The sequence below is a fragment of the Anarrhichthys ocellatus genome, unplaced genomic scaffold (assembly GCF_004355925.1).
Source record: "Anarrhichthys ocellatus isolate YVR2014 unplaced genomic scaffold, GSC_Weel_1.0 scaffold28, whole genome shotgun sequence".
Classification (NCBI taxonomy): domain Eukaryota; kingdom Metazoa; phylum Chordata; class Actinopteri; order Perciformes; family Anarhichadidae; genus Anarrhichthys; species Anarrhichthys ocellatus.
Window position 1 is genome coordinate 4,813,581 of NW_022280058.1, and position 20,601 is coordinate 4,834,181.

A 20,601-nucleotide genomic window follows, 5' to 3' on the forward strand; every position below is an offset into this window, starting at 1 on the left:
GTGTGTGTGTGTGTGTGTGTGTGTGTGTGTGTGTGTGTGTGTGTGTGAGAGAGAGAGAGAGAGAAACAGGACATACCACAGCATACATATGCATGTATTATGTTACATGAGTGCCTGAACCCAACTTTTTAAACCTAGCTACCAAACAATGGAATGAAGAATGAGGAGCTGTAGCTTGTGACTGTCATTCTTTAACAACATGCTGCGTGTTCATGTATGCACCCGCTCCAGAGTTTCCTGTGTACAGACACAGTCGTGCAGAAGCTTGTACTCGACCTCACCTCACCTCCTCCCTCACTCCCCAATGACCCACTTATGGCTCACATGACCGTTGTCATAGCTGCATTGTATTCACCTATAGTCACCTTTGCCTGCACCTCCTGCAATGAAACCTCCAAGAAAAACAAGTACCTTACTTATTTAAAACATTCAGTTGTTGACCTGTTTGGCATCTTATTTTCGAACAAAGGGTGTAATAACCAGTTTGGTGAGCTTAATGAGCCAGTGTTCTGAGGTATGTAGAGAACTGTGCTGAGATTTTCTCCAGGTTTTACTGCAAAGTAATTCACATAAATACAATGAAATAGGTGTTATAGCACATCACTTTAAGGTGTGATGTTTAACACAATGGGTAATGTAGTTTACTATACTGTAAAAAAAGAGATATCCTACCTGGCTGACTGCGTTAGTTATGGCAGTTGTTTCCTTTATTCTTTAGTGAGATGTCTTCATAAATTGATTTTTTTTTTTTAAATCTCACCAGCACAATCCCTTCTTTATCCATGAATGCATGATGTTTTATTGTTTTGTTACTTGTTAAAATAAAGACAAAGGGTTCAACATAAAGACAAAAATTCTCAATTAAATAAATTTAAATTAAAGAATAAAATGGACTATATACTCACTCAAGTGACAAAAAGGGTAGTTTAAGTGAAATAACAACATTTTGGTACTTTGCACTTAATAAACAGAAGCTCCAGTACCACATTCCGGTATAGATACTGTGATGGATATGTAGCCTGTTGAAACATAGTATTTAGTACTTTCTTTATTTTAGTTTTTTCATGCTTCACTTGTATATGGTAGGTGTCTATAATGTAACTGTATGTGGTATTCTAGCTTTTTCATTTTTTACTTCTATCTGCATATCTCCTGCATCAGATCAATAAAGTTGATCTTATCTTATTGTATTTAAATATTTAATAACCGCTTTGCACGTAAGCAACCCTTACAAGGACTGTTAGCATCGCTCTTGTAAGAGGAGATTTTATCTTTTGTGCTTTTTTTCATAGGGGCGATCAACGAGATGGCCACTCACCCCGGATACTACGAAGACCTGGTGGAGAAGTCGTTGGGCAAATACAACCTGGCCACAGAGGAGATAGAGCGGGACCTGCACCGCTCTCTCCCCGAGCACCCAGCCTTCCAGAATGAGATGGGCATCGCTGCCCTCCGCAGGGTCCTCACAGCCTACGCATTTAGAAACCCCAGCATTGGATACTGTCAGGTACACGCACTCCTCCTGTTTGGATTTTGAACATGAACTGGCAGAAACCTTGTAATCCTTGACAATACTTGAGTTCATTCTTCTCTTCCTCGACACCACAGGCTATGAATATTGTGACATCTGTGTTGCTGCTCTACGCCAAAGAAGAGGAGGCTTTTTGGCTGCTTGTGGCGCTCTGTGAGAGGATGCTGCCTGACTACTACAACACTAGGGTTGTCGGTCAGTATGTGCTTCTGTAATTTAGGGTGTTTGTTTGACAGCTTTCCATTGGTTTAACATCCTCTTCTTTTCACCACGTATTCCCCAGGAGCCCTAGTCGATCAGGGGGTGTTTGAGGAGCTCGCCCGTGAGTACGTTCCTCAGCTGTACGACTGCATGCAGGACCTCGGGGTCATCTCCACTATCTCCCTCTCCTGGTTCCTCACCCTCTTCCTGTCCGTCATGCCGTTCGAGAGCGCAGTTGTGGTGGTGGACTGCTTCTTCTACGATGGCATCAAGGTCATCTTTCAGCTGGCGCTCTCGGTGCTGCACGCCAACATCCACCAGCTGCTGGGCTGCAAGGATGACGGAGAGGCCATGACTGTACTGGGCAGGTAAGGAGAGGCAAAAGGGACAAAATATCTAGCTTCTGACTGTTTAGGGTAACTCTAAAACCCTAAAAAACTACTTCACCATTTATCAGATATTTTTATCCCACAAGCCTGAAATAAGTCTAATATTTGGTAAATCATTTGTGTGTTGTAGATACTTGGACAGTGTCACCAATAAGGACAGCACCCTCCCTCCCATCCCCCACCTGCACTCATTACTGACAGACAATGGAGAACCGCATCCAGAGGTCGACATCTTTAAACTAGTCCGCAGCTCCTATGAGGTATTTAACCTGGACGATAATGAGTCTGTCGTCCTCTGTGTTTGGTCGTGAGACGTGCAGGGGAAAAAGTACAAATCTGACATTTATCAAGTGCCTCATAATGGAGTTTTGTCATCCATTTTCTTTATCGAAGAAGCTGTAATGAAATCTAGTATGTTTTCAATTTATATGATTTGAACTTTAATTTAATTTAACTTTAAATATATCTGAGAACACACAGCTGTCTGCTCACCATGATGCAACTGTCTCCAGCCTTCCACAGCTGGGTTGACCTATATTTCTCCATGTTTGTCCTTCTCTTTGCATCAGAATTTTGGTTCAATCCGTGCAGATGTAATTGAACAGATGCGATTCAAACAGAGACTGAGAGTCATCCAAACCATTGAAGATACAACAAAACGCAACGTGGTAAGGACCCCCTGATATAGCTTTATTGATACTAGAATTAGACGCATGTTTAAAAGTACTGTATTTACTATAATGTTCTTGTTCAACCCGCTTGTGCGGATAGCAGAACAGTAATCAAGCGCCTACAAAATTCTCTTAGTGCTGCAGGTCAAATTAGATTTGCGCTTTTAATGCGACATCGACATTCTTGTCATGATGAGATACTCTGCTCTGGTCACGCCTAACATTATTCTCTTTCTTCTATTTATACTTAACGTATTTATACTGTGTGTTTTAGGTGAGGACTATTGTAACAGAGACTGCCTTTAGCATGGACGAGCTGGAGGAGCTCTATATGCTGTTCAAGGTGAGTTACAGCTTACGTATTCATGTTGTGTACCTCCAGCAAACACTTACTGTTCTGCCACCGTGTTTTTACAGTTTACTTTTTACATTTAAGTTTTCTTAATTTGCATACGAAATTGCACAGTACTCACTCGTCTCTTCCTCTCTTCAGGCAGAGCACCTGACCAGCTGTTACTGGGGCGGCAGCAGCAACTCCACTGAGGGGCATGACCCCAGCCTGCCCTACCTGGAGCAGTACCGCATCGACGTGGAGCAGTTCAAGGGCCTGTTCAACCTGCTGTTCTCCTGGGCCAACGGTGCCCACTCGGACCCTCTGGCTTTGCGCTTCTTCCGTCTCCTTGACCAAAACGGAGATGCTCTCGTCAATTTTCGGGAGTTCATCAGTGGCCTTGGTAAGACTAGTAAGATGCCTGTGTAAATATTCACACTGTCATTATTCTTGTATTGTATCCAAGATTATATATCTAATTTAGAAACAGTGAGATGTTTCTAAACTCTAAAGCTTGTTGGTTTTAGGTGTCCTGTGTCACGGGGACCTCACTGAGAAGCTGAAGCTCCTCTACAAGATGCATGTCATACCTGGTGAGTGCGTGCATAGATGCACTTCAATAAAAGTCGTCTTTAGGAAACTACAGAAGATATTTCATTTCAGTGGAGGAGGATTATTAGCTGTGCAGAAAAGAGGTGGCTCAGTGAAAAATGTTTGAGAGAAAAAATGTTGAGCTCTTTGTCACACTTCACTCGGCAATTCATTTTCTCAGTATTTACTTTGTCAGCATGCTTTTCTGTAAAATGAGATAACTGGCGGTATTTTGCCTTTAAGTCCTGAATTTAAAGGCATACATAGGTTTCACTTTTATTAGCATTTCTTATTTACATTAAAAACTGATGAGCCTAATATTTTCTTATATTATTTTTTAAAATCATAATCTGGGATAAAATGACAAAGAAAGGTTGACAGAACGTTTTCACAAGCCAAGTTTGTGAAACTCCTAATTTCTTTGCCCCCAGAAATCATTCACGAACCTGAAGAGCCTGACTCTGCCTTTGAGGCCACACAGTACTTCTTTGAAGACATCACTCCAGAAACGTCCATCGGTACGAACCCAAGATCAACTTTTTTTGCGATCAAATTTGTGTTGCGTTGACGACATCCTTTCCATAATAAGATCACTATGCAGGTGTACCACAATAATATAATATAACATCAACATAAACTTTGTTTGTCGCAAACAGTTTCAATTTTTCCAACATTTCTTAGCCACCTTACCCTCACCACAACACCCTCAAGATGAAATATTTAAAAAATGGAGATAACAGATGAAAAAATAAATTGCATAATAAAATTAAATATAATTTTAATGAATAAAACAATAGAGGAAAACAGAAATTACCTTAAGAACCCAATTCTGCCAATTACATAGTAAAGATAAAGTTAATACAAAGGGGGGAAATGATGTCATCACTTCAGAACTTCACTTCACAATTATTTAGCAGAAGACATTTCCCCCCGAGTCATTTGTTGTGCTTTTGTTCCCAACAATGTTGCTGTTTATAATATTAAGGACTTGAGATTCCCATTGTGATATTTGCACAAGTGAAATTAGTTTTTGTGGTCATGGGCATGTGATTTGTTGTGAAAAGTGTGGGTTGTGTTAACCTTGAAGCCGCAGACATCGCGTGCCGCTTGCATTGGGTACGCAGACATTGATGAAAGCATGAGCACAAAAACAAATGTGTGCATAAGTGAAACTATGCTTGCAAAGGCACAAGCCTGCAGGAGAATCCTGTTGTTGAATGTGCAGAAGACAGAGAAACTGCCTCAAACAGCTTTGGCTGATCCGAGAGCTGTTGTTTAGACATTCAACTTTCAATAGGCACTGACGATATACTGTTATGCTATATCCTGTCCTGGATGTAGAGAAGTAGGGCAGGACTCTACTGCAAGAAAATACAGTATATTTAATTTAGTTTAATATTATATGAGGATGCTGCTAAAAGATGGGTGCTGAAAGTCCAGTCTAGCTGTTGGATTTGGATAATCTGTCTTTTTTTTTTATTTTATTTAATTTAATTTAATAACAAATGGTTGATGTTTGATCCTCTCTCCTCAGGTCACGACTCAAAGTGCAGAAGTGAGCGGGATGATGGCTTTGTCAGAGTTACATTTAAGACTGAAAAAGGTATGCAGCATAATGCAAAAAGAATGTAAAAGCCTGAATGTATAGATCTCATACAACATACTACACAGTCACATTTGTCTAAAATGAGCGAAACAATGTTTTGTCTCATTTCAAATGGCAAACAAAACAAGTGTGAAATTGCCTTTAGTCTCAATTAGCAGCCAAGAAAACTCCTGTTGTGTTCACACAAAAGGTTATTGATTCAAGATAATGGGTGATTTTCATGGACTAAACAGGATTGTAAAGTTTCCAAAACATGTAGGCAGACATTTGTTTCAAAATGCTTTTCTAAAACCAAAATATGACTTAATTACACGTTCTTTGTACATCACACAGTGAAAAAACTGAACACTCCTGAATATCGCCATTACTTGAAACTGTGGAACCAGGAGACGAAAACTAAACTAGAAAACACAAAAGACTTCCCCAAGCTGAATCAGGTAAGACTTCACCCTCGGTATCAGTTGTTGTATACAGTACGTGCATAAGAAACTCTGTAGTTACAGTACAGTATAACTGACCTCTTGTGTTTTTTTCTCCAGAGCCAGTTTATTGAGCTTTGCAAGACCCTCTACAGCATGTTCAGTGAGGACATTGCAGAACAGGAGCTCTATCACGCCACGGCGACAGTCACCAGTCTGCTGCTGGAAATGGGAGAGGTGGGAAAGCTCTTCTCCTCCTCTGGCCGGAAGGACCACAACATGGAGGGTAAATCAGGGCCGAGCATGTGTACCAGAGAAGCCACAGACCCCAAAACCAGCCAGGAGGCTGTGCTCGATGGTCGCGCTGACTGCTTTGCCCCTGCAGGTCCGGAGAACAAGCCGAGCCCCTGTGAGGACGGGAAGGGGGACAGGAAGGGGGACGGGAAGGGGGACGGGAAGGGGGACGGGAAGGGGGACAGGAAGGGGGACAGGAAGTGGGACGGAAGGAGCGAGCAGCTGCCACCTATGCAAGACATCAAGCTGGAGGACTCCTCTCCCAAAGACACGGGCACATCATCCGCCATGCTGATCTCGGATGATGAAACCAAAGATGACACTTCAATGTCATCTTACTCGGTGCTCAGCGCAGGCTCCCATGAGCTGGATGAGAAGATGCAGTGCGAGGACATAGCAGACGACACAGTGCTGGTGCGCAGCGACAACGGCTCCAGTGGCGAAAGAAGAAGCAGCCGGCCTCGCGGCGGCGGCCCCCCCGACCGAGGGCTGCCTCACAGCACGAGCATCGATAAAGACTGGACCATCACGTTCGAGCAGTTCCTGGCGTCTGTGCTCACCGAGCAGGCCCTGGTGCATTATTTCGAGAAGCCAGTGGAGGTGGCGGCTCGAATAACTAACGCCAAGAATGTCCATCAAGTCGGGCGCCGCCTTCTCTCAACGAGTGACTATGAGATCTCGCTATCTGGCTGAGATTTCACACGCAGACTTTTTAAAAAGGGAAACGTGGTTCTCAGTCGTTTGTGAAAAATGTCTCTGTGAGTTTTAGAGGACAATGAAGGTCTGTGAATGTGTATGATAAAGATGGTTGAATGAATGTGACCAAAAACTGCTGTTAGCGATGTATTTTACCAGATGTGAAAGACTTTTATTAAAACAATCACTTGATTCTGTCCAGCGCAGAGGGAATAGGACGTTAATGTTAAGGTTCGCCCAGATGAAGTCGGTGTGCACGTGTCGTAGCTGTACTTTAAAAGACATTATGCATAGATGTTAATATTGTAATCTTCAGCACTCTTAGGCTATGTAGATGTAAATGTCCACAGAAACAGTACAGTTCTAAACTGGGGTATTGATAGTCTACGTACGATCACCTTACATTATATCCAGCCAAATTATCGCTTCCTTACTTTATGATTCCATTTCCTGTCAATCAGAAAACGTTTTTAAGTTTCCCTTCGAATGACAATATGGACAAATACAGACCAAAGCTGTGAAAATTCAATGATGAAGTGAGTTTTCATATATTGTGTAAACTCTCTCTGGCTCCACATCTTTTTAAAGCAATGTGCCACTTTGGCTATTGAGTGGAACTATTCCCTTTTACACACACGCACACACGCACACACACAAAATAACATTGTGAACAATCACTCTTCAGAGTAATATACCCAATAATTGCCCGGGTGTGTTTTCTGCAGTTATTTATTGGTAATACCATTTTTTTGTGACTCACAACTGATGGTTAAGGAATTCATGTGTTCTAAGAAATGATTAGACTAAACATGCTGTTGAATGAAAAGCCTGCACTTTCTTTCCAACATGTGATCCACTAAGATGTTATGGCCTTTTTTTCTTTGTCCACGTTTTAACCTTTTTTTGCTCTGTACATTTTTACGTTGCTGTTTTCAAACTTGTTTTTACGTGTCCAGGTATTTTTACTGTGGATTCCACTGCATTGTGTATCACTCCATCTAATTAAAACTACGGTATGATTGATTCGATGCTGCACAGTAGCCTCAAGCCTTTTTCATTTACTTAATGTATGACCGAGCACACTGTGTGTTACTGCCATCTGGTGGAAGATTATTTATGCTACAATCATTAATTTACATGACATGATTTTTAGCCAGAAAATATGATTTATTTCATTATCATTTGTTCTTTTTAAACGTGTTAAACCTCTATTTACACAACCTAAAATTGGTGCTTTACAGTAAATCCAATATTTCTTATTAGTGCCTGACTAGTAGAGTGATGGAATGTAACTAAGTGCCTTTTTAAGGTACTTCAGAAACTGTTTATTGCCAAGTATGTTTGCAAATACAAGGAATTTGACTTGGAGATTGTTGCTTGACAATAAACATGCAATAGTATAAGTGAAAATAAAAATATGAAAGTTTACAATATGATAAACAAACAAAAGGTTATGTTGAAATAAGTATCTTATTTAAATGTCTTTTTAAAGTATACTTGAACTTTACTTGACTTGCATTTTCGTGTTATTTTATATTTATACTCCAATAAATTTCAGGGGAAGGGAAACATTTTTTTGCAGATTTATATTTGATATACAAAACATATGATCAGTTTCCAAAATGTTACTACTTGTTATAAAGCAGTGGAAGAAGTAGTAAAAGTAGCAATACCACAGTGTAGAAATATTTTACTTAATTAAAAAATATCCATCTATACTTAAAGTACCAAAAGTACTACTCATGCAGAATGATCTATTTTGGAATAATATATATTATATTATTTTTTATTACTAATCTGAATCTGCAAAGTCATTCAAAACATGTGGTTGAGTAAAAAGTACAGTATTTGCCTATGAGATGTAGTGGTTTAGAAGTATAAATTAGCATAGAATGGAAATACTCAAGTACTAATATTTCAAAATTGTACTTAAATAAATGTTAATATATTAGTAACCAAAATCCACAAGGGCAATTTTGATGCATAATGAGCATATTTCCTATATTTAAGTTGAATGAATGCAGGACTTTTACTTGTAACAGAATATCTTCACATTACACTCTGTTATTATTACTTTTACTTTCGCAAAATATCTGAATACTTCTTCAACCACTGATCTAGTAGAACTGGAGTATTAATACAGCAACATGTTCATTATGAAAGAAGTACATGCGCATCTATCTTGCCTACAGTGGTTAATGTAACTTAGCACATTTACTCAAGTTCTGTACTTAAGTACACATTTAAGGTCCTTTATTTGAGTAATTTGTTTTCATGTTACTTTATACTTCTACTCTTCTACAATTCAGAGGGAAAGTGAAAAACATGCACCTTGAGTAACACCCGTATCAAACCTCAGTTGGTCACAGGTCCTCCCTTTCTCTCTCTCTCTCTCTGTGGACCGAACACACTGGGGTTGTGGCTCAGGTTGACCAATCACAGCAAAGTCAGCTCACTTAAAACTGGACCTTCTGTTTATTGCAGAGACTTCCCCTCTCAGACACACGACAAAGCTATAGATGATTAATCTATCAGAAATGATGTTTTGTTAGAACAGGATAGATGGAAATTTGCTTATAACTCTTCAAATTGTTACGACTCGTCCTTTCCACTAGGTGTCTGTGTCCTGTTTGTTGTCTCTTTTCTGTCTTTTAGGATGTTGATCGTCAGCTGGTGAGCCACACCTCAGCCTGCTGTGGTTCCAGCTTTAAAGTCTCTTTCCTGGCTGACACGGCTGCTGTTTTTGTTTGCTCCAGACATCCACATATGCTGACATCACTGATTACTGACTCTCCATGTTTAGTTTAGTTTATCTGGTCTCCCATTTATGTTGCAGCCATTGGTTGTAACAAAATTAAAAAGTCTCTTTTGAGGTTTTAGCAAATCTAAGAAATATGGCTACACTATTTCAGTGTTGATTTTTAATAGTCACTGATTACATGGAGAAAGACATGAATGAATGGGGAAACAAGATGCTTGAGAGGATTCCTTCAATGTCTTAGGAGATGTCTATAGTTTTGCTAGTTGAACCTAATAAACTGGTAACTGAAATTTTCTTCCCTGTTTCTTTTTCCCCAAATCACATTTTCCCGTAATCCCTATACTAACTGAGAAGCTACATGGGTTGGATTTAGGAACAGGTCTTATGAAACAGGCCCAGGCACTGCCAAACTGCTGAGAGGCCGAACCCAATGTGGCAAAGTTCTTATCTGATGCATTGTGAACTTCAGTCACAAGCTCAAGTCACCCCCCCCCCCCCCCCCGCCCCAACGTTTTAAAAAAAAAGTCAGTGCCCTCTTCTATAAAATTGTGCAAAGTATACTAATAAATCATAAACTGACAACAGGATATAATACATTTTACAACAAACAAATGAGCAAGTACTTTATGATACAATAACGCCATTACAAAAGTGAAAGCGCAACGTGTTGAAGCTCTAAACGTTTTTAGCCAATCAGCTCCAAACACTTTCTCTGTTAAACCAAATGATAGTGCTTTATTATGACTGTGGTTTTGGTGAAGACACTCGGTTGAATAAAGTAAATAATTACTTAATATGAAGCGTCAGATACAGGACAGAAGGAAGATCTACTTACTGTACTGAATGAGAATGGATATCGTGTTGATTTGAAGGCAAGAAATTACAATTTAAAAATATTAACAATGGTTTTTAGATAGTTTTGGAAACCGCAATTTGGATGAAAAGGTACTGATGTTACAGTCCTAGAATGGGGGAAGTAAAATAGTTGTTTTTCCGATATGTGCCTGCACTGTGGGGTAAATTGAACATTGACTTTCTGACAGTCTGTGGACTTTGATTTGACCCTTGCAGCAGTACACAGTAACGCCTCTCTGTAAATGCCATAAAAAAAAGCCGGCCGGATAATATATAAATACAGAGCTAAAGATGCATCTTTCTTTTCTGCGGGGCGGCACCTTTTATGGATTATAATCTGGCCAATCAAATCCTGCTGGTAGCAAACTACTGACGATCAAAGGGAACCTTAAATTTTAGACAAACAATGTAAGTATGTTTTATGTTTTTATCATCGATAGGCTGTTAAAGGATTCACTAGTCTTTTAAAGGAAAAGATGAATGATTAGATGTATATGGTGTTTTTCTCCTGGTAACTTGCTCTGATTGTGTGTGTTGGTGCTTAACTGTAAATCCAGTATTGGGAAACATGGTGGGACTTAAACCGTCAGATGTTCCCCCTCCACTGGGGGTGAAGATGGCGAGTGCTGGGGCTGCAGCCTGTGTTGCTGACCTTATCACATTTCCCCTGGACACAGCCAAAGTCAGACTACAGGTATATATGTTCAGTGACACTGACAAAGAAAGAACAAAACCATTGCTAACTCATCTCCAGGATTACGTAACATGTTTCCTTCACATTTACTGCAATGCATCAGATATATTATTGTGATAGTGATCTTTAGTTGTTCTAACTTCGGTGTTTGATGTTGGCTGCTATTGACTGAGCAGCTTGCCTTAGTCCACCTCCTTCCCCCAAAATCAATTGCACTCATCAACACTTTTGTAGCAACACGCTGCACCATTTAGTCTAAAGGTTCTCTACTTTTGTTCTGTGAAGCTGGTTTTAGCCTTGAGTGCAATCTGAATCTGTGACCCCAGATTCAGGGAGAGATGAAGGGAGTGGAAGGCATCCGCTACAGAGGGGTGTTTGGGACGATCAGCACCATGATCCGAACGGAGGGGCCCAGGTCTCTGTACAACGGGCTGGTAGCGGGGCTTCAGAGACAAATGTGCTTCGCCTCCATCAGAATCGGCCTCTACGACACCGTCAGAGATTTCTACACCGGTGGCAAAGAGAGTAAGTGGTTGCTTTTGAAGTACATGCAGGGGCAACAGTGGAGGGATCCCTTATCCAGCACTGACAGATGTACAGCAGCTTCTGTATGTACAATATAGATAGGAGTAATAGCTATAGAATATAACAACTAAATGAAGTACACAACATGTAATATTAAGTCAGTATCAGGTGCCATAATAATTTAGAGTAAAGTGTATGTACTTTTATTCCACCGCTTGTTGTTCCTGTCTTTCCCCCTCCAGACCCCGGTATACTGGTAAGAATCCTGGCTGGCTGTACCACAGGCGCCATGGCGGTGTCTTTTGCACAGCCCACCGATGTAGTTAAGGTTCGATTCCAAGCCCAGATGAAGCTGGACGGTGTGGCTCGTCGGTACACTGGCACCATGCAGGCCTACAAACACATCTTCCAGAATGAGGGCATACGCGGACTCTGGAAAGGTGCCTTTTAGGAAGTGTGCTTCAAAATGAGTTACTCATTGGGGTGTCGCCTGCCATGAAAATAAGACCCAGAAATGATGTATAAGTGACTAGTGATCAAAAAGCTGTCGTTCTTTTCTGGCTTCTTTAGGCACACTGCCTAACATCACAAGAAATGCACTTGTCAACTGCACAGAGCTGGTTACATACGGCCTGATCAAGGAGGCCATCCTTAGACACAAACTGTTGTCAGGTGAGTGAGAGAGCTCATGCATGTTTGCCTTTGTTACAACCACACACACACACACACACACACACACACGATATCGTCCCAGACAGCTGATTGGGTTAGAAATCCACACACCCTCCCACCCCTTCAACTCCACCACAGCTGATAACAGCTGGTACAGTACATGGTGTATGTTTCCCTCACAGTGCTGTAAATAGTAGTTGATACAACAATTATTTATATTGCCCCATTCACAAAGTTATATAACCTGCTGACATGAGTTGCTATAGTGCTCAGCTCAGAACAAAGGCCCTCCGGTTACTCTCTTTAGTTGTTTAGTTAACAATCTTTCTCTCCACAGACAACCTTCCTTGCCACTTTGTATCCGCGTTTGGTGCCGGCTTTGTCACCACAGTGATCGCTTCCCCAGTAGATGTGGTGAAAACTAGATACATGAACTCTCCACCTGGTCAGTACAAGAGTGCTATTAACTGTTCCTGGACCATGATGATTAAAGAGGGTCCGACGGCTTTCTACAAAGGGTGAGCTCCTCCTCTCTGACGCTAGCACACACTCATTTGTTTAGGAATATTTGTACTTGAGGTCATTTGATAAAATTGTTTTAAGCAATGCTGCATTTGTGGATCTATTTTAGCTTTCATTTTCTCTATTTCCTGTAGATTTGTGCCCTCATTTCTGAGGTTGGGATCGTGGAACGTTGTGATGTTTGTCTCTTTCGAACAAATCAAGAGAGCCATGATGGTCACTAAGAAGAGGGTTGAGGACAGGAATTGAAGACTCCCGTTTGATAGTTTGACTGAAACATCGGAACCACCACTGTGTTGGAACATCGATGAAAGAAAATCAACTCACATTTTAGTTTGATTCTTTTTGTGTTATGGTGACAAAGAACAAAATCCTTTGTTGAAAAAGGAATATTGGAGTTAAGTGTACCTTGTATTTGACTTCATGTTGAACTGAAATGCATTTCTATCTTTATATTTATCATTTTTTCATAGTTAACCCATTTGGTATTTAATGGGAGTGAATGGAGCTACCACTCTGAATCTAAATCTGCCAATCATACATTTTAGGCAGTTTACAGCAGTGCACCTTTAAATAATACTGGTGCCCACAGCAAAATGTTAAACAGATTTATATGAACTCTACTTTCACCACAAAAAAACACATTTCAAAACATTAAAATGTGTATTTATTACCTTTGAGTCAGAAGTGTTAGTCATTACATACTTTACTCAAAAGCCAAACACAGAATAAAAATGCAGTCTTCAGACATACAAATTTATGAAAATGGAGGCAAACAACCAGTTTGAGTTCCACATCACCTATATTACAGGATACAGATGCCATCCACGGGGACATATTAAAACATGCACAAATGTAGCCGTGATCGCTGGACATAATTATATTCCTGAGCGGAACAAGTGTCACAACACACAAGTCTTGCTTACATAAATACAATCAAGACAGCTACAAATATGGTAGTTAATCGCCACTTTTCAATAACCGTCTTATAACCAACAAATTGGCGGCTTGCTCACTGAAAGTGATTAAATCCTCACAAAAGACAGACCTGTTATCTCTACAGCAGCTCTCATGTCTCCTTCACAAAGGTTAAACAAACACTGGAATGGTCATTTTTGAGGTACAGAGCGTAGATTTGTGCTCTATTTTGAAACCCTTTACTCTCACAGTAACAAGATGAACAGAGTGTGAACAATGGAAAACAATACCAAATATACGAGGATTCATTTGTTTGAATTCATGACTGACCAAACGGCTTCGGTCAGATTTTTATGTTTATAATGTTCAGCATCGCATCATTGCCTTTCTCTACTCAATCAAACAACATCAGGGGCCATGGAGAGGTATCTCTGAATAATGTTAGTTTTTAGAACAGATAGTCAGTGTGAGGGTAACGTCAGGGTCCTGTAGATGCGTCTTGACTATGTTATGGAATTTTTCTCTGTAGTGATTGAACTCCATGATGCTTTCTGGTTCTTCTGCCACCCAGAACTTATCAAATTCATACGCCAGATAACCTAGAAAAGAAGAAACCCACATTTTAGAGAATTCGTTATAAAAGCAGACAAAACAAAATTTCACATTCTACTTAGTTTTGTACTTTTCTAGAAGATGGGACAGAATCAGAAAACTGATGCGATTTCCTTCACTCACAGTATAGCTGATGAAAGTGTCGGAGCTCAGGTGTGCCCAGTACTGTGTTGTAGAAATGGGGTTTCAAAGCACCACTCTTCAGGAGACTGTAGGCCATCTCTGTCAAGTTGATCCCAACGATGGCATATGAATACCTGAGTACATGCCAAAAGTGACGGAACATAGAAAGTGAATGATTTAGGAAGATCAAAGTTTTGCCTGAAAACATGCAGATATTCCATGTTTGTATATGAATGCATCTTACCCTAGTTTAGGATGGTTTGCATGAGACAACACCTGACGAGCCTCCTCCGTGTAGTTTTCACTGAAAAAACTGTAACAGAAACATTTCAGTAGAATCATTGTTTAAATAGTCGTACAATTTGCCTGCAATTTCTAGTTTAATCTACAAATAAGATCACGTTCACCAGTAATCTTGTACTTGCCGGCAAAAACCATAACCCTTAAAAAGGTGAAGTCAAGTGATTTTACAAATCAAGGTCTGTCTAATGGTCTTCAGGAGTAGTACTGTATAAAGCCTACTGTGGCTTCAGGAGGAGCTGCATGAAGTCTGAAAAGTCAGAAATTGTGTAACATGATTTGTCAATTGGGGTTGAAAAAATATGTGGGTGTAGAGTTAGACAGTAGTAAGCTTACCAGACCTTGAAGCTACATTAGCCACAATCATAATACACTCGAATCTCCGACCCAACTGTCGGTGGTGTAGGCATAAAGTTTTGACAAGGCAGTAAAATGCATCGATTTTGATTCTATAAAAAAATCTTCACCATGAATCGGACAATGTTACAGGAGTGTAGTGATAAATTGGTGGGGTGGTCTTTAAAAACAAAAAAATCCAACGTGCTACAGTTTCTTATGGTTAATGTTATATTCAAAATGCTGAAGTCGTTTTGTTAAATGCATCTTTTGTAAACTTAACTAATGTGTATCCGTGTGGGTAGTATAGACTCGAATGATCTGAAAAAGGCACAATTGTCCAATGATTGTCAACCCGTTTTAGCCTATGGACTCCTCTGTGTTTTAAATTGGTCATAGCGATAACTGCCTCTTGTAATACTGATTAGGGGTTTGATAATTCCACAGTGTGTTGTTTTCTTTGAGAAGACTCAAGATGATAATGTTCCTCTCTCTCTCTCTCTCTCTCCCTCTCTCTCTCTCTATTCTGCCACAGCTTTCATCTGTTTGAGAAGTGACAGTATGTTATGCAATACAGGCTACTAGACTGCGAGAGGGAAAACACACAGATAAGCTCCACACAGATAAATCATTAACAGAGATCGGCGAAGCCTCACCGTATATGTGCCTGGTTACATTTTTAGACAAAGATCCTGCAAGGTTCGACAATGCAGCTTTTTCTGAGTGTATAGTTCTAAATATGGCCCTGATTATGTGTGTGCAAATCATTTAAACAATGATGCCATTACGTATTTGGATACACATTTCTACTTGTCTTAATAAGAACGTATGTAATAACTGTTGCTGCAGCAAAGTATGAAGTCCTGATGGCTGTCCTGTGTGGAGTCCCTCAGCAGTTTGGGATTGAATTTTCAGGCTGATATTGACACACAGTGTATACATTGAGGACTCACACAAGGTTGATTAAGCCCAGCATTCCCATTCCTCTGAAGTCAGTCTTGGGGTCATCTCCTTGGAACCCAATGTCTCCCCACTGTTTGGTTATCCTGGAATCCAGTTTGACTGCTGGCATCAACAGGTCCCACAGCTGAGAGTACAAATAATTATAGGGTTAGATTTTAATTGTCACTGTACAGGGTTATAGGTTCAATCATTTTGTGCAGAACATTTTGGATTCATAATCGATACTTTCCATATTTTATTGCACTGTTTAACTGTAGTTTCTCATTCTAAAGCCTGAACTGCTTCTATGTTAGCAGTAGTTGTTAGTTCATGGCATTAAGCTTATTACAAAGTAAGTGTCTGTCAATCAAATCACAAAAATCCACGAGGACTGATCCAGACATATGTATACTTCAGACAGACACTTATTTATTGTGTGGACCAGTAACCAAGCAGTTAAACCATATGATCAACTGGATCCAGAAGCAGTGACACACACACCTTCAACAGCAGGGCCTCGTGTTGTTGGTTTTCTGAGTTGAAGACTTCCTTTCTTAAATCTTCCACAGAGATATACAGGCTGCTGCTTCCTGTTATTTGTAACAGACAGATGTGTAGGCTTTCCTTGAAGCTAAAAAGGTAGAACGATTAAACAAACAATTAATACATTGATTTAAAAATTAAACTTACAGTACACTATGGAAATAAAATAATTGCTGGTGAAAAACAACCTCAAAATAACAGATACATATCCTTACAGTGGATCTTTCTGGGGTTTGACATTCTTCTCTTTCATAATTTGATCCACACATTGCTCTAAATTATCCTTGTTGGTTTCCAAAGCTCCTCTTAAAACCTACAGAGGAGGAAAGCACAGGAGAGGAGGAGGTAGTCACATAAAATGAACGATACAACGAGCAACCAGACAGAAAGATCGCTGCCATATAATCTATGCTGTCAGCCACAGCAAAGAAATACCTTTCAAAGAAAGATGACAAAGCCCTTTTGTTTCTACACCGAATGGACTGCTGATTGGAAAATGCTTACCTAGCTATAAATGACAAGAAGAGTCCATTCATCTAAACTAGGCAAGTGTGTGAAAGATAAGGACTGATTATGCTGACAGGATATGACTCTATTGGAGTTCACACATTCAACAGCCGAACAGATAATGAACAGGTCAGTAGTTTAGAAAGGGGCGTTTCCTTTACCCTTCTCTGTCGGACCACATAGTTTAAACATCAACAATCAGGCTTCTATCTTACATCTGCAGTGAGATTACTGTCCAGATCTACAAAAAAACATTAAAATAAAACTAAAAAGACAATTCATTTGTAACGACTTTAAAACAAAAGCTGAAACCAGAAACCATTTCTACTGACAAATGACCCAAATTATTGACAGTTTAACATAATCGGTATATGTCAACTTGCTGTTGTTCAGCAAGTTTGTGCTAAAGTGATCATGTGTTTGGCTTTACATAAAAGAAACTTTAACTTGAACATAAAATAATAGCAACAGTTATATTGAAAGCTATTCTTGGACCACAAATACTCAAGAATCAAGATGATGCTGGAACAATCCTTTTTATCAGAAACAAAACCATACATACAACCCCTCACCTACTAAAAAAACATAACAGTTAACATGTTCTTACCTTGTTCTTTGATGACCGCAGAGAATATTCTACAACAGGACACAAGAGGCAGATGCATATATTAGAAAGAATGTTTACTAAACAGGAAAAGTAAACCAGATTTGGGATTATTTCATTCACCTGCTTTTGTTGTCCTTGTAGCCCCAGGCTTGTATCCAGAACATATTCTCTGCAGCTCACATGTCCTTGTTGCCTGTCGGATGAACCACTTCAGCCAGTATCTCAGGATGGACGAGTAGATGTACGTCCAGATGTACCCCAGCATCTTCTACAACATGGAGGGAGAAAAGACAGCGGTCACTTGAATTCAAGCAGACGAATTCAACTCAGCTGGCCATCAGTGATTATATATACGTACTATATAGTGATTACTATAAAATGACCAACTAGTTGCCAATTAACTTAATTGGCTCATTTTTACAGCTCTAACTGTTATCTACTTTTTGTAAAGATGGGCATTTTGACTTCTAGCAAGGAATCACATCTAAAAAGCTGATTGTATATTTTTTACGACAAATATTACTCTGCAAAGTAACTTATAACTACCGTTACGATTTAGAGCAGTAAAAAAAACAATATATTTATCTTGAAAGTACTGGAGTAGAAGTGCAAAGTAGCATAAACCAGTATATACAAAGTGCATCTAAATGTAGAAACTAGCTTACATCTAAACTGTTCTTCAGTAACGTTAGCAGAGACAATATATAAGTAGATCAGCTGATCGTACGTCACTGTTAAAATACAAATATATAACGAACAATAAGACGGGATCGTTTTAGAAGGCTCACTGAGAGAACAGCCAAAACAATAGCATTTGTGGTAGCTAGCATTAGCTAATGCTAACTTCAGACAAACGTGAGCAATCAGTTTATGTTGAGCTACAAACATTAGGCGATCAGGTGGCGCTTTAGCAAACAGTCTGCCAACATATTACCAAACTGGTCGCCATTTACCTCTGGTTTTAATGAACCAGCTGCGCTAACTACCATCGAAACTTACAAACTGTTAGCTAACAGCTTTAGACAACAGGTTGTCATTGTATTCACCAAACCGTTTGCTAACGCTAGCTATGTTAACCTACATTTGGTAGCGTCGGGAGCATTGCCTTAGTACTTGATAGTATTTACGAGGAGCAAGTCGCTGAAGTTACTCTTACCTTTCTGTCGACGAATATATATCCAAACGTGTCCTCACTTACAAGCTATCTTCTGTTTGGTACATTAATATACAGCAACGCTTCTCTTGACAACAGTCCGGCTCTGGTGTGTTCAGGGTCTGACTAGACACACAGCTGTTCTCATGCAAGTGAAAACACGCACCTGAGAAATTGAAGATGTTTGGATTATATAGGCACACTTACATTCAACCATTACATTTATATGATTGCCTTTTTTTTAAGAGCGGATGGTTTGCAATTTTTGCAAAAAGATAGCAGACACACTCCCAGAAACTTGGTTTGAATTTATTGTTTAGGTCAATTGACATGACGTCTTTGAACACAGCACAGGCCAGCCGTTCAGTGACAGTCTATCAGCGCCATCTACTGGTCAAACCTCACTACTGTCTGCACCAGGCTGCACTACATGGACTATGCTTCGCAGCTACATAATAATGCAGACAACCTGTCGTCCAAATACTGTGCATCTTAAGCATTAGCTGGATAGTAGATCTAGATCAGTGGAGTGTTAACCAACTGACTCACCATGAAGTGTGTACTACAGACAAAATGAAACTGACTGTACTTTAGATGAAATTAGTCTTCAGATAAGATTGGTTTAAGCTAATAGAACCCATTTTAGCCAATCATTTGCCTTTCCAAATCTTACCACAAGATGATGCCAGATCCACAATATGAGTGTGTTAGATTAAATTGAGAGTCTGTTTTTAAAATGGACCAATCATTTGGCTGTAAATCTCCATTACTCGATACAGATATATCTGACACAGAGTTTTACACTTTCTTTGATACATAAACACACTGTTTACAATGGTTGCAACAAACCACGCACTCTTATTATTAAGTATGTCTGGCATATCAGCAATGCATGCAGCCTATACTGAGTTGCTCACCAATGGTGCACTCAACTGTAATTAAGCTGTGGTCTACCTTCTCAACTAATCAGTCCCTCTGGGCTTTAAATAATGGCAGGAGGTCTACGGTTACTGCATACCAAGAGGAGCTCCTATCTCAGACCCAGGCTATACATGAAAACTGAATTCCCAAAGTAAACCTTAGATTATAATAAGAGTCTAGGCTGGGTCAAGAGAGGAAGTAGCCTGTAATCTTGATATTAAATCAGTTATAACAGCACAGACAGACATTACACACAATCATTTTTATTGCACTGGTTAGGTGATATGTAATTAAATAGTGACTTTGAATGTTGTGCTGTTGTCTCACTTGTCCACATAAAGGGGAGTGTCCTTCAGGTAGCAAGGGATGACACGTTTTTTTAAGAGAAAACAAAAGCAGGGGTCCTTTGGTAAGAAGAAGAATTCTGACCAAACCAACATGTCCTCCAAATTAATGACAATAGTTTTTCAGTGCCTAAAACAACCCACGTGAGCTTTCTCTGATACCTGTCCGCAGGATGACATTGTGTAAGATCCTCCCCAAATGCATACGTCTTTTACAAAGATGATTCTTACCATTCAGTGTTTTCTGATGTCATTATAGTTTAAGGGCCCTGTCAAGGAATATGATCCAAATGCAGACAATTGAGTACACAGGAAGAGTACAGGAATGTAACCCCTAAATGGAGATAGAGAAGCTTAGTGAAATATACAACAGGCAAAGGGTCAGAACCTGGAGGCCAGTCTGAACAGGAATCATCAGTCTATGGATCAGGCAGGTACAAGTTAAAGGGTAACCGAGGATTGAACGCAAACAGCAAGAAGCAACCAAGCAACTTGGATGATAAGACAGGGAATAAGTGTAAATGAGCCAGTTATATA

At 39.8% G+C, this 20,601-nt stretch overlaps 3 protein-coding genes across 3 annotated transcripts in view; 2 read left to right on the plus strand and 1 right to left on the minus strand.

Moving 5' to 3' along the window:
- The window catches only part of tbc1d9 (TBC1 domain family, member 9 (with GRAM domain)), a 20,411-nt gene extending 12,649 nt beyond the window's left edge, over positions 1–7,762 (plus strand). Inside the window, exons 10-21 of the mRNA XM_031863256.1 lie at positions 1,293–1,507; positions 1,609–1,726; positions 1,815–2,100; positions 2,252–2,381; positions 2,691–2,789; positions 3,067–3,135; positions 3,286–3,526; positions 3,651–3,716; positions 4,146–4,232; positions 5,249–5,317; positions 5,654–5,757; positions 5,860–7,762. Coding sequence (XP_031719116.1) covers positions 1,293–1,507; positions 1,609–1,726; positions 1,815–2,100; positions 2,252–2,381; positions 2,691–2,789; positions 3,067–3,135; positions 3,286–3,526; positions 3,651–3,716; positions 4,146–4,232; positions 5,249–5,317; positions 5,654–5,757; positions 5,860–6,726 — 2,351 coding nt within the window. The 3' untranslated portion in view covers positions 6,727–7,762. The remainder of the gene's footprint in view (positions 1–1,292; positions 1,508–1,608; positions 1,727–1,814; positions 2,101–2,251; positions 2,382–2,690; positions 2,790–3,066; positions 3,136–3,285; positions 3,527–3,650; positions 3,717–4,145; positions 4,233–5,248; positions 5,318–5,653; positions 5,758–5,859) is intronic.
- A 2,903-nt stretch (positions 7,763–10,665) lies between these two features.
- On the plus strand, positions 10,666–13,008 carry ucp1 (uncoupling protein 1). Its single transcript, XM_031863154.1, has 7 exons — positions 10,666–10,753; positions 10,903–11,039; positions 11,366–11,564; positions 11,807–12,004; positions 12,135–12,236; positions 12,574–12,754; positions 12,893–13,008. The coding sequence occupies exons 2-7, from the start codon at positions 10,914–10,916 to the stop codon at positions 13,005–13,007; spliced, it is 921 nt and encodes a 306-aa protein (XP_031719014.1). The 5' UTR covers positions 10,666–10,753; positions 10,903–10,913; the 3' UTR covers position 13,008.
- A 398-nt stretch (positions 13,009–13,406) lies between these two features.
- Positions 13,407–18,918, minus strand: elmod2 (ELMO/CED-12 domain containing 2). The gene is made up of 9 exons (XM_031863155.1): positions 18,803–18,918; positions 17,767–17,914; positions 17,647–17,675; positions 16,748–16,845; positions 16,491–16,620; positions 16,001–16,134; positions 14,656–14,724; positions 14,412–14,545; positions 13,407–14,275 (listed from the first exon to the last, which is right to left on the minus strand). The coding sequence occupies exons 2-9, from the start codon at positions 17,909–17,911 to the stop codon at positions 14,118–14,120; spliced, it is 897 nt and encodes a 298-aa protein (XP_031719015.1). The 5' UTR covers positions 17,912–17,914; positions 18,803–18,918; the 3' UTR covers positions 13,407–14,117.
- Between the last annotated feature and the right edge of the window lie 1,683 nt (positions 18,919–20,601).

Excerpts from the sequence above, each read along its gene's own strand:
- ucp1 (XM_031863154.1), top strand. The coding sequence starts at position 10,914 with ATGGTGGGACTTAAACCGTCAGATGTTCCCCCTCCACTGGGGGTGAAG. Across the intron at positions 12,005-12,134 it reads CATACGCGGACTCTGGAAAG|GCACACTGCCTAACATCACA; the intron begins GTGCCTTTTAGG and ends TGGCTTCTTTAG. Across the intron at positions 12,755-12,892 it reads CCGACGGCTTTCTACAAAGG|ATTTGTGCCCTCATTTCTGA; the intron begins GTGAGCTCCTCC and ends TATTTCCTGTAG.
- elmod2 (XM_031863155.1), bottom strand. The coding sequence starts at position 17,911 with ATGCTGGGGTACATCTGGACGTACATCTACTCGTCCATCCTGAGATAC. Across the intron at positions 14,725-16,000 it reads CTGGGCTTAATCAACCTTGT|TTTTTTCAGTGAAAACTACA; the intron begins GTGAGTCCTCAA and ends TTTCTGTTACAG. Across the intron at positions 14,276-14,411 it reads ACACTTTCATCAGCTATACT|GTTATCTGGCGTATGAATTT; the intron begins GTGAGTGAAGGA and ends CTTCTTTTCTAG.